The 12,417-nt window shown below is 41.9% G+C and overlaps 1 protein-coding gene and 1 pseudogene across 1 annotated transcript in view; one reads left to right on the forward strand and one right to left on the reverse strand.

Annotated features, from left to right (window-relative positions):
* LOC103377754 (kinase suppressor of Ras 1-like) overlaps positions 1-12,415 on the forward strand; it is a gene marked incomplete at its 3' end in the record, with an annotated part of 13,767 nt that extends 1,352 nt beyond the window's left edge. The window contains exons 2-18 of the mRNA XM_025055216.1: positions 2,441-2,576; positions 3,195-3,570; positions 4,073-4,233; positions 4,325-4,391; positions 5,732-5,815; positions 5,930-5,991; positions 6,221-6,333; positions 6,417-6,591; positions 6,919-6,976; positions 7,356-7,407; positions 7,514-7,744; positions 7,825-8,021; positions 8,394-8,490; positions 11,478-11,611; positions 11,704-11,835; positions 11,924-12,059; positions 12,326-12,415. Of these exons, the coding sequence (XP_024910984.1) occupies positions 2,441-2,576; positions 3,195-3,570; positions 4,073-4,233; positions 4,325-4,391; positions 5,732-5,815; positions 5,930-5,991; positions 6,221-6,333; positions 6,417-6,591; positions 6,919-6,976; positions 7,356-7,407; positions 7,514-7,744; positions 7,825-8,021; positions 8,394-8,490; positions 11,478-11,611; positions 11,704-11,835; positions 11,924-12,059; positions 12,326-12,415 (2,301 nt within the window). The remainder of the gene's footprint in view (positions 1-2,440; positions 2,577-3,194; positions 3,571-4,072; positions 4,234-4,324; positions 4,392-5,731; positions 5,816-5,929; positions 5,992-6,220; positions 6,334-6,416; positions 6,592-6,918; positions 6,977-7,355; positions 7,408-7,513; positions 7,745-7,824; positions 8,022-8,393; positions 8,491-11,477; positions 11,612-11,703; positions 11,836-11,923; positions 12,060-12,325) is intronic.
* Positions 8,732-12,411, reverse strand: LOC107988069 (centrosomal protein of 41 kDa pseudogene; annotated as a pseudogene).
* Positions 12,416-12,417: the final 2 nt, after the last annotated feature.

Raw genomic sequence — 12,417 nt, forward strand, 5'->3', positions numbered from 1 at the left:
AAGCTTTAGAGCTAACTCCTTCTTTACTGCCTCTCTTTTTTGCTCGGTCAGTGTCATAACTTGCTGTCAGTGATTCTCCTCCTTCACTTCGTTTCAATTTGCTTCGCTCTCAGAGCAGGCAGCCGAAACATGCCCAGGCACTTCTTAGGTGCAGGTATGCTTCAACTTAAAAAAAACAAAACAAACACTGTTGTTACAACTATTCCACATTCCCATTGGAGGAGAGTCTAAGAGAAAGCGATGCTGAAATTTAGAAGAGAGAAAATTTAAACATGGTGTCATACAGTGGTGCAGTGGGTCGCCGTGTCAGGTTGGCGTGTTCGTGTTCTCACTGGACTTGCTCTGCTGTTGGGCAGAGGTTTCCTCACCTTGTTGTCCTTGTTGGTGAAACCTTGACCTGGATGGCTGAGAGCCTTCAGACAGACGAGGTCTTTCCTCCTGTTCCTTCAGGGGGAGCAGATTAGCTGACAGGTTAGGTGGATACTCAAGGATGACCTCAGGTGGCTGTGACTGAATGTTTGTCTGTGTCTGAATGATGACCTTGCTTCTTAGCATATGACATCCTTGAAGATCTCTTTTACACTCACACATCCTGTTGGAGTAATTGGGAGACATTGACAATTAGAAACAAAAATTAGTTTTATGAGAAATAAAGTCTTAAAGTTACAAGAGAAAAATATAATTTGTAACTTTTTCTCTCTATTTTTATTTTATTCTCTCACACAGGCCCTTATAGTTCATACGACTTTGTACTTGTCATTTTAGATGTTTTTAATCATCAATGTGGCCACAATAGTCCAGTAGTCACAGTACATTTAATTTTTTTTCTTTTCATTTTTTAAATTGTATTCATGCAAATTTAGGAGAAAACCAAACATATACTTAACACATAACATAAGTTATACAATAATAACAACTGGTTTAATACTGTTCTTAAACTGGTGCCTGTACACAATCGTTCTCCCCATTTACAACAGGACTTCTGTGACTTGTCACCACATATGCTATAGCATTTCATAGCATTTCCTGTGACACAATTACATCACTGCAAGTGCTTATTCAGCACAGAAAAAAATATTTAAAAAGTTAAAAAAAAAAAGATCCAGAAGAGGTTAGAAAAAACAGAGACAGAGAGAGAAAGCAGTTGAGAAGAGAGATACTAGTCTGGGAGGGAAGAAAAAGTTTATTTTGTAAATAATTAACCGTATCTGTAATATTCCCAGACTGACGTCATCTTAACATCAGTTTAACGACGTCTTAATTGAAACAGCACTGAATGTGGTCACGGGCAGAACTTTTTCTGACATCATTGTTGTTGACCTCATTTGGCATTTAATTGGATAGAGACAGTAGAGAGATGAAAGTAACAGGAAAGGTGAGCAGCCAATCGCTGTCCACCCTGACTACCACTGCTTGAGCCACAGTCCTAGACTGTTGTTTGTCCTTGTTTACCACCATGGACACTGCTTTTGTCCCTGCCTGGCCCCGGCTCCTTTCTGGAATGTTGTCCCCGTTTCTCCATAATCTCTTAACATTGATACTTTTGTTGTCAGTTTTTGACTTTGGCTTCAAACCTGGACACAAGGGTTGACCCAGTTTGCCGTTGCATCTCTCTGTTGGCAACTAGACGAGTTGCTAGAATCAAGTCATTCTCCACTGCAGCCCCTTTTTAACAGGACACACACACACAGGGAGAGAGAAGAACACACACATGCCAGTAAATTGGGTTGGTGTAGAATTAACTTGTTTTCACAGTCTGCCAGCTGGTTCCAGGAATGTTTTCTCACATCAAGGTTTAGAAAACAATTAGTGTCCACTGTTTTTGGGGGGGTTTTTTTAACCCACAGCTGTTTTTCAATGTTTTTATTCAGAAAATATTTATGAAATGTTAAGGAGAGAAAAATAGTTTTAAGGCCAATTATGTTGAGAGTTGGATCACAGAAAATATTTTTGAAATGTAGAGAAAAATAGTTTAAAGGCCAATTATGTTGAGAGTTGGATCATTTCCACAGCACACCTCACGGCACACTAATGTGTCGCAGCCCAGTGGTTTGGAATCACTGCCTTGTAAAGCACTGATTTGTCCAGATGACTTTTCTTCATCTTTTGGAGGTGGATGAGTTCAGAGGTAAAGTTTCCTTTAGTTTCATCATCGTGTGGATTCTGCACAAATTCAGGGGGGAAAACATGGATTTATTTTGGGCCCTGTCTTCTTGGAAATACTCGTTTAAGGGCACTTGTCATTTCACAAACATTCATTTTTCACTAAACTGTTACAGAAAAATCCATTATTTATATAATGTACCAGTACACACAGCGTGTTTACATTCAGCTATGATAACAGATTTGACCACTTTCCCCGTCTTCAGTTCATGGGAATTACAGTGAATCTTTTTTATTTACCTAAGACCATCTGACTCACTGCGTTGTCCCTCTGCAGGCTGCAGCAGAGAATCTCTCTGTGGACAGTTCTCCACACATGTCCAACTCAACCATGAGACGTCTGGGCTCAAACTCAGAGGAGCGATCTCGCCTCACTGCTGCCCTCTCCTGTCTGAAGAGTGCTGATGAAACAGGTAAGTGCAATGGTTTGAAATCAGTTGAAATTGAAATAAATCAATCATCATCATCATCTGTCTTGTCAACATCTACCATCTACATCAACATCTACAGCAGAAAGTTGTTTCAGAAATTATTTTCTGTGTATGTTTCTGTGTGTGTTCCGAAATGTTACAAGTACAACCCCATAACATTTAATGGTCAGAGTTTTGTTAATAAACATCACAAGTGTTTTATTATTAAATCAGTAGAAATAAAGGTCATCTTTCAGTCGCAAAGATGGGGGTTTGATTCCAGCTCAGTGCCATTGTGTTCCACTGCCAGACATGAATGGGAAATGCTGTCAGGAAAAGCAGTGCTTGGTCACATGTGCAGAGTGGTGACCTCTTGAAAAGGTTGCAGCTAAAAGTAATTGTCCTGCAGATATACAAGTACTATCCTGAGTCACGTTTATTTTTACAGAAACAAAACATGACATGTTGTCATCTGTTCCTGTAAAACAAAAATGGGAAAACCCTGAATTAGAATGAAAGGCTGCAGCTGCAGCTGCAGCATGTGTCATGACCTACATCAATGGTTTACTGCAAGTTCTAATTTGCCTTCAACGTGCGTTTTTCTTTCCTCTTTGTCACCAGGTCATTTGAAGCCAAACTCAGACAACAACTACACTTGCGACTCTCCGGGTCAAGACGGCGACGTCTTCTCCTCCACCAGCTCTCCCCCCCTGCTGCCCACGGGTCCCCGCGGACCCTCCATCTCTATTTCAGTGGCACCTTGCTCACACAACCACAGACTGTACGTGTCACCAGACGACACCCCTGACGTCTTCACCCAGGAGTCCAACTCCCCTCCGTCTACTCAGACGTCAAAGACACGCAGCAACAGGACCTCGCATTCTTCGCCTCCACCTCCACGAAAACTGCTGCAGCTCTTCCCCAACCTTACAATGACGAGGAGCAAGAGCCATGAGTCACAACTCGCCAACCGCATTGAGGAGCCAACCTCAAACAAGTGGGTTTTCAAATGGAAACTCCAGCTGTTTGTTTGCTCATCGCAGTATCAGGGAACCTTTAAAGTTTATAGATCAAATTACACAGAAGCCCGGCGTAATTATTTACATAGGTGTGAAAAATGTCTTCGAGTGAGTGATGGAGAAACCTCTCAGTTTCAATAGCCCTGGTTCTTGGATCCACCTGGTACTGTCACCAGAAAAAAGATAATTCAGTCTGACAAAGACCAATGAGAATAGCTCTTTTGTGCTGGTTTAAATACAAAGTCTGTTTTGAGTGGAGTTTTGACATGGTAATCTATTACCTGACAGGGAAAATGTCACCAGTTTTCTAGTTCATTCATCAACCTTTTCTGTTTGTAGTTTGATGCTGTTTTTTCTCCCACATTCCAAAAACCTAAGCAGTTTTCTAGTTCATTCATCAATTTTTTTCTGTTTTTAGTCTTTTTTCTCCCACATTCCAAAAACCTAATGTGAGACTTTTTTCTTCTTCTGTCTGTGCAGAACATGTAAGAGGAACAAAGTTCTGGCTGCCCTTCAGATCAACGGTGGTGCACTGAGTCCTGAAGACCCAGCATTGCGATCGCCACTGCTGTCCGTAAGAACACCAGGCCCTGTCCCAGCTTCAGCTCCATACAACACGTCTGTCATCCCCAGCATAGAGAGTGAGTCACAGCCACAGGGGGTCTGTGGATCTAACATGATCAAACTGTGGACTAAACTTTGTGTCCCCCCTCCCTTTTACCCATTACACAGATATGACCATGCACAGAAATTCTCCACAGACGCTGAGAAGAGACATCGGCCTGGCCATAACACACAGGTCAGTTAACATGACCATATCTACAGACCTGTGTCCATCAGTTTTTTTTCCTATCAAGAACCAAAACATCTTGAGAAAAAAATTATTTTGCTTAAGTCTGTTCCATAGTATAGTGGTTAGCACGCTTGCCTAAGAAGCAGAGAGTCCTGGGTATGATTCCTAGAGTAACCACATGCTTGGTGTCTGCGAGAGGCATCCTTTTGTTAACACAAGAATTTCCCAAATATGGGATCAATAAAGTTCAAAATTTAAAAAAAATGTTTTTAAAGGAATGAAGTCTCTGACCCAAGTACCTAAAAAGCTTTAGTTACAGTCAGAGCATTGCTACTGTCTGACCATTTAGGGCAGAGACATTTAAAATTTTGAAAATAATCTTTTTCTGGGAGTGTTTCTTGGGGACCGCACCCCCAGGTTTGACCACAGAAGTAATAATTCGACTTCCTCGGTTTTTACAGTAGAACATTTTTTTCGTCCATCGTTTGTGTGATAGGCCGTCGATAAACTCACACAAACATTAGCTGAGTGTTCCTTCCTAAAACAAACACCGCCACAAACAATGTTGGAATGTTCCACTATCACTGCTGAGGTTTCCTGTGGTCTCCCTATGATAGCTGAGCAGGAACACACTGTATGCCTGGCTTCAAGCATGTGAACCGCTGCACTCTCACAGCAGAACCCAGGAATCTGAAGAATGCAGAGAGCTCACTGTCCAAACCACTGTTAGTTTTACCATTCAGTCAGTGTTTTGGTGTTAATCCACAGCTGAAGAACAAAAGTGCATTCTACTGTCTCCAGTTTTTTTAGTGGCCTGTCTTATTTTAAAATCCCAGATTATTCCCCAGCTACAGTACGTCTTACATTTTATAACCACAACATTTGATCCCATGTCTGCACTGGATGATCCCTGTTTGAAACACAGTATCTGTCACATGTGTCCTCCAAACTCTTCTAATCATTGCAACCCACATGAAGGTCTTTTGAGGCTTTTTAACAACAAGGAAGAACTGTGTGTGATGTTGAGGGAAATCATGCAAAAAGAAAAAAACTAAACAGGATGGAACAGCAGTGATATCCTGTGACTAAACACCTCAAATATCCTGACAACAGCAGCCAAAGTCATGGTCATTGGAGCAAAACACAAACAAGGAAAGTTGAAGGATTGATAATAGTCTGTATTTAGACTTAGATGGAATTTGATTTTTTTTTTTATCCTTGCCTATTTTACCTCTGTTTTGATACAACTCCCCACATTGGCCTCATAGGTTTTGGTGATTTGAACAGAAAGAATTAATCTAAAAAAAAAAAATAGGTAAATCCATTTTCCTTTTCTCTCTTTGTAGGTTTTCTACCAAGTCGTGGCTCTCGCAGACGTGTCAGGTGTGTCACAGGAGCATGATGTTTGGTGTAAAGTGCAAGCACTGCAAGTAAGGGAGAACAAATTAAAACTTTTACTACTCCCTCACATACACAAACACACACTGTGTCTGTTTACTGATGCAGGTTGTGTTCTGCCTAGTCATCATGTCTTGTGTTCACAGGTTAAAGTGTCACAACAAATGCACCAAAGACGCTCCGTCCTGTAGGATATCATTTCTCACATGTAAGCAGTGCGGTCCCTGGTGGGAGTTACAATTTATCAATTTGATTTATCCTTGGTTGGATACTGCCATTGAATATTCTAACACATTTTGTTTAGATGTTGCATCAGTCAGAGTTCTCTGACAGTGACACTATATTTTACTATAATTTCCCATTAACTTCAACTTAAATTTGACCTTTTCAGTGCCAAGAATCTATTAACTTCAATTCATTAAATTTGACCTTTTCAGTGCCAAGAATGCGCAGAGCAGAATCAGTTCCATCAGATATCAATAATCGGATCGACCACACGGCAGAGATTCCACTACAGTACGGCACTTTACCGAAGGCAATCAACAAAAAGGTGAGGATTATTTGCTAATATTAATAAAGAAAAGACATGGAATTACAATTTGTGTGAGTGTGTGTTTGTTTTTATGCCTTAAGGAGCCTCCACCCAAGTTAAACCAGCTGGACTCCAGCAGTAACCCATCATCAGCCACCTCCTCCACCCCCTCCTCCCCTGCACATCTGCAGCAGAGTAACCCCCCGAGCATCAGTGCCACCCCACCTGCCAACCCTTCACCACGGGGCTGCACCAGTAATAGCTTCAACTTCCCAGGTCAGCAGACTTAGCCTATCATCATGTTTGTTACAACATTAAGTTGAGTTGGTCAAACTGAAGTGTACAAATACCTCAGTATTTGGTGCTAAGAGGAGATGCTGCTAACTGGCCGCACAAAAATGATAATGATAATTCCATGCACTTGTAAGCCCACAAATTAACTTAATTAAAATAAAATGTAATTTAATTAAATTAGTTTGGTTGGTCCACAGAGAAATTGTCTCAAACTGACCATTGTTGCAACAATGGTTGGGAGACAAATTAATGAAATATAATGTATTCTTTATGACAATCCGCCGTTTCTGATGCTCTGTTTACCTACAGATGTTTCGGCTTCCGCTTGTGTTGCTGTTCAACCACCAGAGGGCAGCAGTGACGCAGGGTAAGAGACCAGCTGCATCTCACACAAGCAGTAGAAAACAAAGAACACCAATCTAAAAATGAACGTTTAGGGGTTTTTTAGACAAATATGTTTAGGTCATAACCTTAATATGTTTTAAACACGTTTTATATTTTTTTTTATGTTGACCACCAGAAAGTGTCAAGGGAGTTAATAAAAAAAGTCTGTATTTAGCTTGTTTGTCCACCAGAGGGCAATTAAATCTTTCTTTTTGAGTAGTAGTAATTCATCTATACATTTCCCCAACATTTGAGCGAGTTTCTCAGTTTTATTATTAGACAACAAAACGCCCATCAGCCACAGTGGAAGTAGATAACAGAGTAATAGTTTGAATCAGTCATCTTTGTTGTTTTTGTTACAGTGCACCACAGGTGGCCACTGACACACAGCCTCCAGCCACACATCAAGGAGGGGTGAGTATCTATATATATCTATGGAATCTATCCATGTTTGCCATCCATCCATCCATCCATCCATCCATGTTCTTTTACTCACCCATCCACTTCATTCTATTACCAGGAAGCTGAAGAAGACTACCCAGCCGGGGAGGAGGAAGCAGCTGACCAGGGCAGCAGTAAAAATGATTATCCTACCGAGGAGTGTGCCGAAGACGGACTGGAGGACCTGCCCACTTCCATCAGTCGTCGCTGGAAGGGTCGTATCACTCGGGAAGCCAGCCAGACCAGTGTGTACCTGCAGGAGTGGGACATCCCGTATGAGCAGCTGCAGCTGGGAGAGCTCATTGGCAAAGTGAGGATGGAGATACAGTAGACTCACTGTGTGGTAGTACTTACCCTTCATCTCACCCCGTGACACATTTGCTCGTGCAGGGTCGCTGGGGGAAGGTGCACAAGGGTCGCTGGCACGGCCAGGTGGCCATCCGCCTGCTGGAAATTGATGGTAACAACCAGGAGCACCTGAAGCTGTTCAAGAAGGAGGTGATGAACTACAGACAGACCAGACATGAGAACGTGGTCCTGTTCATGGGTGCCTGCATGGCCCCGCCCCACCTGGCCATCATCACCAGGTGATTCTCAACTCCAAATCACTGCTGCTGTTGTTTTATGGTTTTTTACTATGTAAGAAATGGATGTAGCCATTGATGCAGTCGGTCACTAGGCACAAGTTTTTTACAAAAAAAAAAAACAAATAAGAAAAAGGGCAGAGGGAGCAAAAACAGACCGAGTATAAACAGTTATTTATTACATTTTTTTTTGTAATGTTAGTGTTTTGGATATTTGTGACATCCTGTTATAGTTACATTATTTTTTCATTTTTCATTTTATTTTGCAGTAGAAATAATAGTCATTCCACTGCTTGAGGAGACATGTCACATATTGATTTTGTAAATCAGAGCTGATTATGCTAAAAAAAATGTTTTTGTTTGTTTTACTTGCAGTTTCTGCAAAGGTTTGACTTTGTACTCTGTGGTGAGAGAGAGAGGTCACATGGTGGACCTCAATAAAACCAGGCAGATTGCACAAGAGATAGTAAAGGTGAGTAATGATTTTGTTTGTTTAAAACCTCTGGTGAATTTGTTTTTTCTACAATATTGTACAGTTCTGTGTGATGTAACAATTGTTGCAATATTTTTTACGCCGCTTTTGTAGCCTCTTCTGACCAGTATCTTTTATAACACACACCTGAACCTCCTTTTTAGAGACATTGTCAGCTGTGTATTCCTGAACATGGCTACATTGCCATGACCCCTAAGGGGAACAGCAACAACAATTAGACTTAGAGTGATATTCTATTTATTCTCAAATTCAAATCATTCTCTTTAAATTACAAACCCTCGTATTTCTCTGCCCCTCTTATTTGTATCATCTCGAAACAGAAAGACATCCGGCACTGTGCAAAAGTGTGGCTTTTGCAGTTAGCCAAGTTGTCGTTTGAATGTTATGCAAAGCAGTCTGGTCTAACTCAAGTCTTACTGTTGAAATGCGCTAATTACACACATTAGGTTAACCTTTTCTAGATGTACTACAGAAACTCGTGCAGGAATTTTTAAATTACCCCAGTCCCACTTCAAAACATGAATAAGTGGTGTCCAAAGTTCTTTCCCAAAGTGTACTATTTATAGCCCACCGGTATGATGAAATACAATATGAATTTTACAAGTCCAAGTTGCGATGACCATCCTGAGGAATGTAGATGGTAGAAACTTTTTAGACGCTTAAATTAACTGTGTTTTACCTCCAGAAGAACAGTCAGTATTTGTGCAATTAGTTGAAGAAAACGTAGTATTTGTGTGAGGCTTGATTGTAGTATCAGCGTGGAGCAGGCGGCTCACTGGAGATGCTTTCACCTTATTTGGCTGAAAAGTTTAAGAATGTAATAACCAAATAGGGCATAAAGGTAAAGCATTAAAAGCTGCTGATAAAGTCTCTCTCTTAAGCCTGACACAAGACTGCGTTCATCTCCAGGGTCGTCTCCTCTGAATGCTGCTGGTTCCAGACTTTGTGCTGATTGTAGTCCAGCTGTTGCATTTTTTCAGTGGTCTTTTGTCCTGCACACCGGGACTCTGCGATCTCGGGACACTCGCTACTCCAGACTTGGAGCTAATCGAAGTCAAGCTGCTGGACAGTTTTAATCCTTTATTGCATTGAACACCAGTGCTCTCTTGACCTTTGACACTGGGAGCTCCAGTCAAGGTGCTGCTGGTAGACTTGGATGTGGCACTCTGTAGACATCCACTGCTGTACACCCGAGACTGGGACCTGATTTCCAGCAGATGTTCCTGGATCTTACAGAGCTCCTCTGGTGTGAACCTCCACCGTTTCTCTGCTCTCTTGACGTGCTCCTGCTGCTCCTGCTGCTCCTGAAGCTGCTGGGAGGAGTTCCTCCTCCTAGAAACAGTAGTCGTAGGCAGACACGATGGTGGCAAAGAACCCGTCAACATGCCGTCTGGGAATTTTTTAGAGATTATCTTGAGACCTCCAGAGAGCATAAAGAGGTTTTCAAATCCTCGCTGACACATGATGGTGGCTGCATGGCTGGCCGTTCTCTCATCTTCGTCGTACAGAATGATCATCTTCCCTGGAACGTTCTTATATTCCCACATTTCTTTGATGTAGTTGTCCATGTGTCGCGACAACATGGCAATAGGATAACTGTTTGCACCAACGATGTGGCAGCGGTCATATTGCTCGCGGTCCCGTACGTCCAGGAGCAGGAAGGCGCAGTGACGGTAGGGCATATCAACTGGATCGGGAACAGACACTTCGTTCTTGGAGCTTGAATCTCCTCCGCCTGTATCTCCTCCACCTGTGACAACGTTAGGTTGTAATGACTTGGCAGAAATGCAGATCTCTGCACTGTCTCCTGCGTCCTGGCGACAGGACTGACTCTCCAAGATTGAATCAGGCACTGCCGACACACTGTCCTTCTCGGCCTGTGAGTCCAGGTCCATCTCAGCTTCAGTCCTTTCTGACACGGCGGCGGCGTCCAGTAGCATTTGTGCGAACGTCGTCACCTTTAAACGCTTGAATATTTCATTGTTACGATATCTGAAGTACGCTCTGCTCTCCTCCAGTCTTTCCATGTATCTCGTCAGGCTTGACCCTGTGTCCAGCTTGGTTTTCACATGCTGATACTTGGGGTTCTTCCTTACTTTCTTCTCCATGAAGTTCACACTGTTGGTTTCCCTAATGTTCGACATGGTTCCAGACAAACTGTTTTAACACAACACATTCACGATTGTCTAATGATAAAAACAATTCTGTAATTTTCCTTTTCTTTTTAGCGTTTTCTTTTTTTTCTTTTCTCTCACTCTTTGACAGTAGTTGACATCTACAGTGTGCATTACTGCCTTCTTTACGCCGATGACACTGTTGCTTTCATCACAATCATCAAAGGCAATTAGGGGACGAAGATCACGTATTGAAAAAAAGCAGAAGATTTCAAGGTCTTCCTGTCCTTTAGGCAGATTTACTGAAATGATGAATGACATTATGATACTTTTGTACTACATAAATAATATTTGGCCAATAAGTTATAAAGCCAGCCATAAACTCATTATTGTGACTCTTTAACATTATTTCCACCCATTTTTGGGACAACCAAAAAACAAATATATGTAACGCATAAAGCTAAGCTACTGTTGGTAAAACAAGTGTAGAAATGACTGTAAAACAGCCAAGCACCATTAGCAGAAAAGGAGGCATAAAAACTGGGGATTAAAGGAGATACCGAACCAACAGATAATGCAAACTGCATATTGCCCAAATAAGACTTCAGTCCAAGAAGTTTTAGATTAGAACTTTGGTGTGGCAAAAAAATGGCTATATAAAATTTAGTGGCAAAAAAACGGCTATATAAAATTTATAAAAAAGCAATAATACATTTTTTTGTGTATTAGCACATAAGAACCACTTGGGACAGTGAAGTACAATCATCTTTTGTTTCGGAAGCCAAAAGGCTGCTCCATGTCTCGGGGATAACATTGGTCTTTCTCCACCCACTGAAGTTATTTATTCTGCAGGGAATGGGCTATCTCCACGCCAAAGGCATCATCCACAAAGATCTGAAGTCTAAGAACGTCTTCTGTGACACCAACAGAGTAGTCATCACTGATTTTGGCCTGTTTGGAATGTCCGGAGTGGTTCAAGAAGGCAGGTAAGAGTAAAGGAAGGGCAGGAAATACCCACAGTGTTTTTACTAACAAATGTGTCTTTAATCAGAGTGGTACGCATGTGTTTGTGTTTTAGAAGGAAGAATGTGTTACGGATACCACAGGGCTGGATCCAATACTTGGCTCCAGAGATAGTTCGGAAAATGAGTCCGGAGGTGGACGAGGATCAGCTGCCCTTTTCCAAAGCTGCTGATGTCTATGCGTTTGGGTAATTAATTAATGACCGTTAATTCTACTCAATAGTCAAATGTGGCAAAATGAGGTCACCCTTTCCTGTTACGTGTTCTGTTTCTCAGCACAATCTGGTACGAGCTCCAAGCCGGCGACTGGCCAATCACTAACCAACCCGTGGAAGCTAAAATCTGGCTCGTGGGCAGTAGTGAGGGCATGAAGAGTGTGCTGGCAGATGCCAACCTGGGCAAGGAGGTCACGGTGGGTCTTTTAAGATACTAGTTCACAGAAGAGGAACGAGCAGCCCTGATATTTACTGTGGCTGTGATTATACATTGTAGATACAGAATTGGGGCAAAATTGAAACAATGCTTTTGGTAGATGATTGCTGGCAAAATATTCTGCTAAAATGTTTTTCAAAATGGTAATTTGGAGATGATGTCAGAAGATACTCACAAGTCCAGCTGAAGACCACGGTTCACACCATCTTGTCTTTGGGTTTAACCCTTTCTCTTCCTCTCTAAAAGGAGATCCTGTCTTCCTGCTGGTCCCCAGAGGCAGACGACAGGCCCACCTTCACTCAGCTGACAGAAATGCTGGAGAAACTTCCAAAGCTGAA

This window comes from Cynoglossus semilaevis, chromosome 4, assembly GCF_000523025.1.
Source record: "Cynoglossus semilaevis isolate Cse_v1.0 chromosome 4, Cse_v1.0, whole genome shotgun sequence".
Lineage (NCBI taxonomy): Eukaryota > Metazoa > Chordata > Actinopteri > Pleuronectiformes > Cynoglossidae > Cynoglossus > Cynoglossus semilaevis.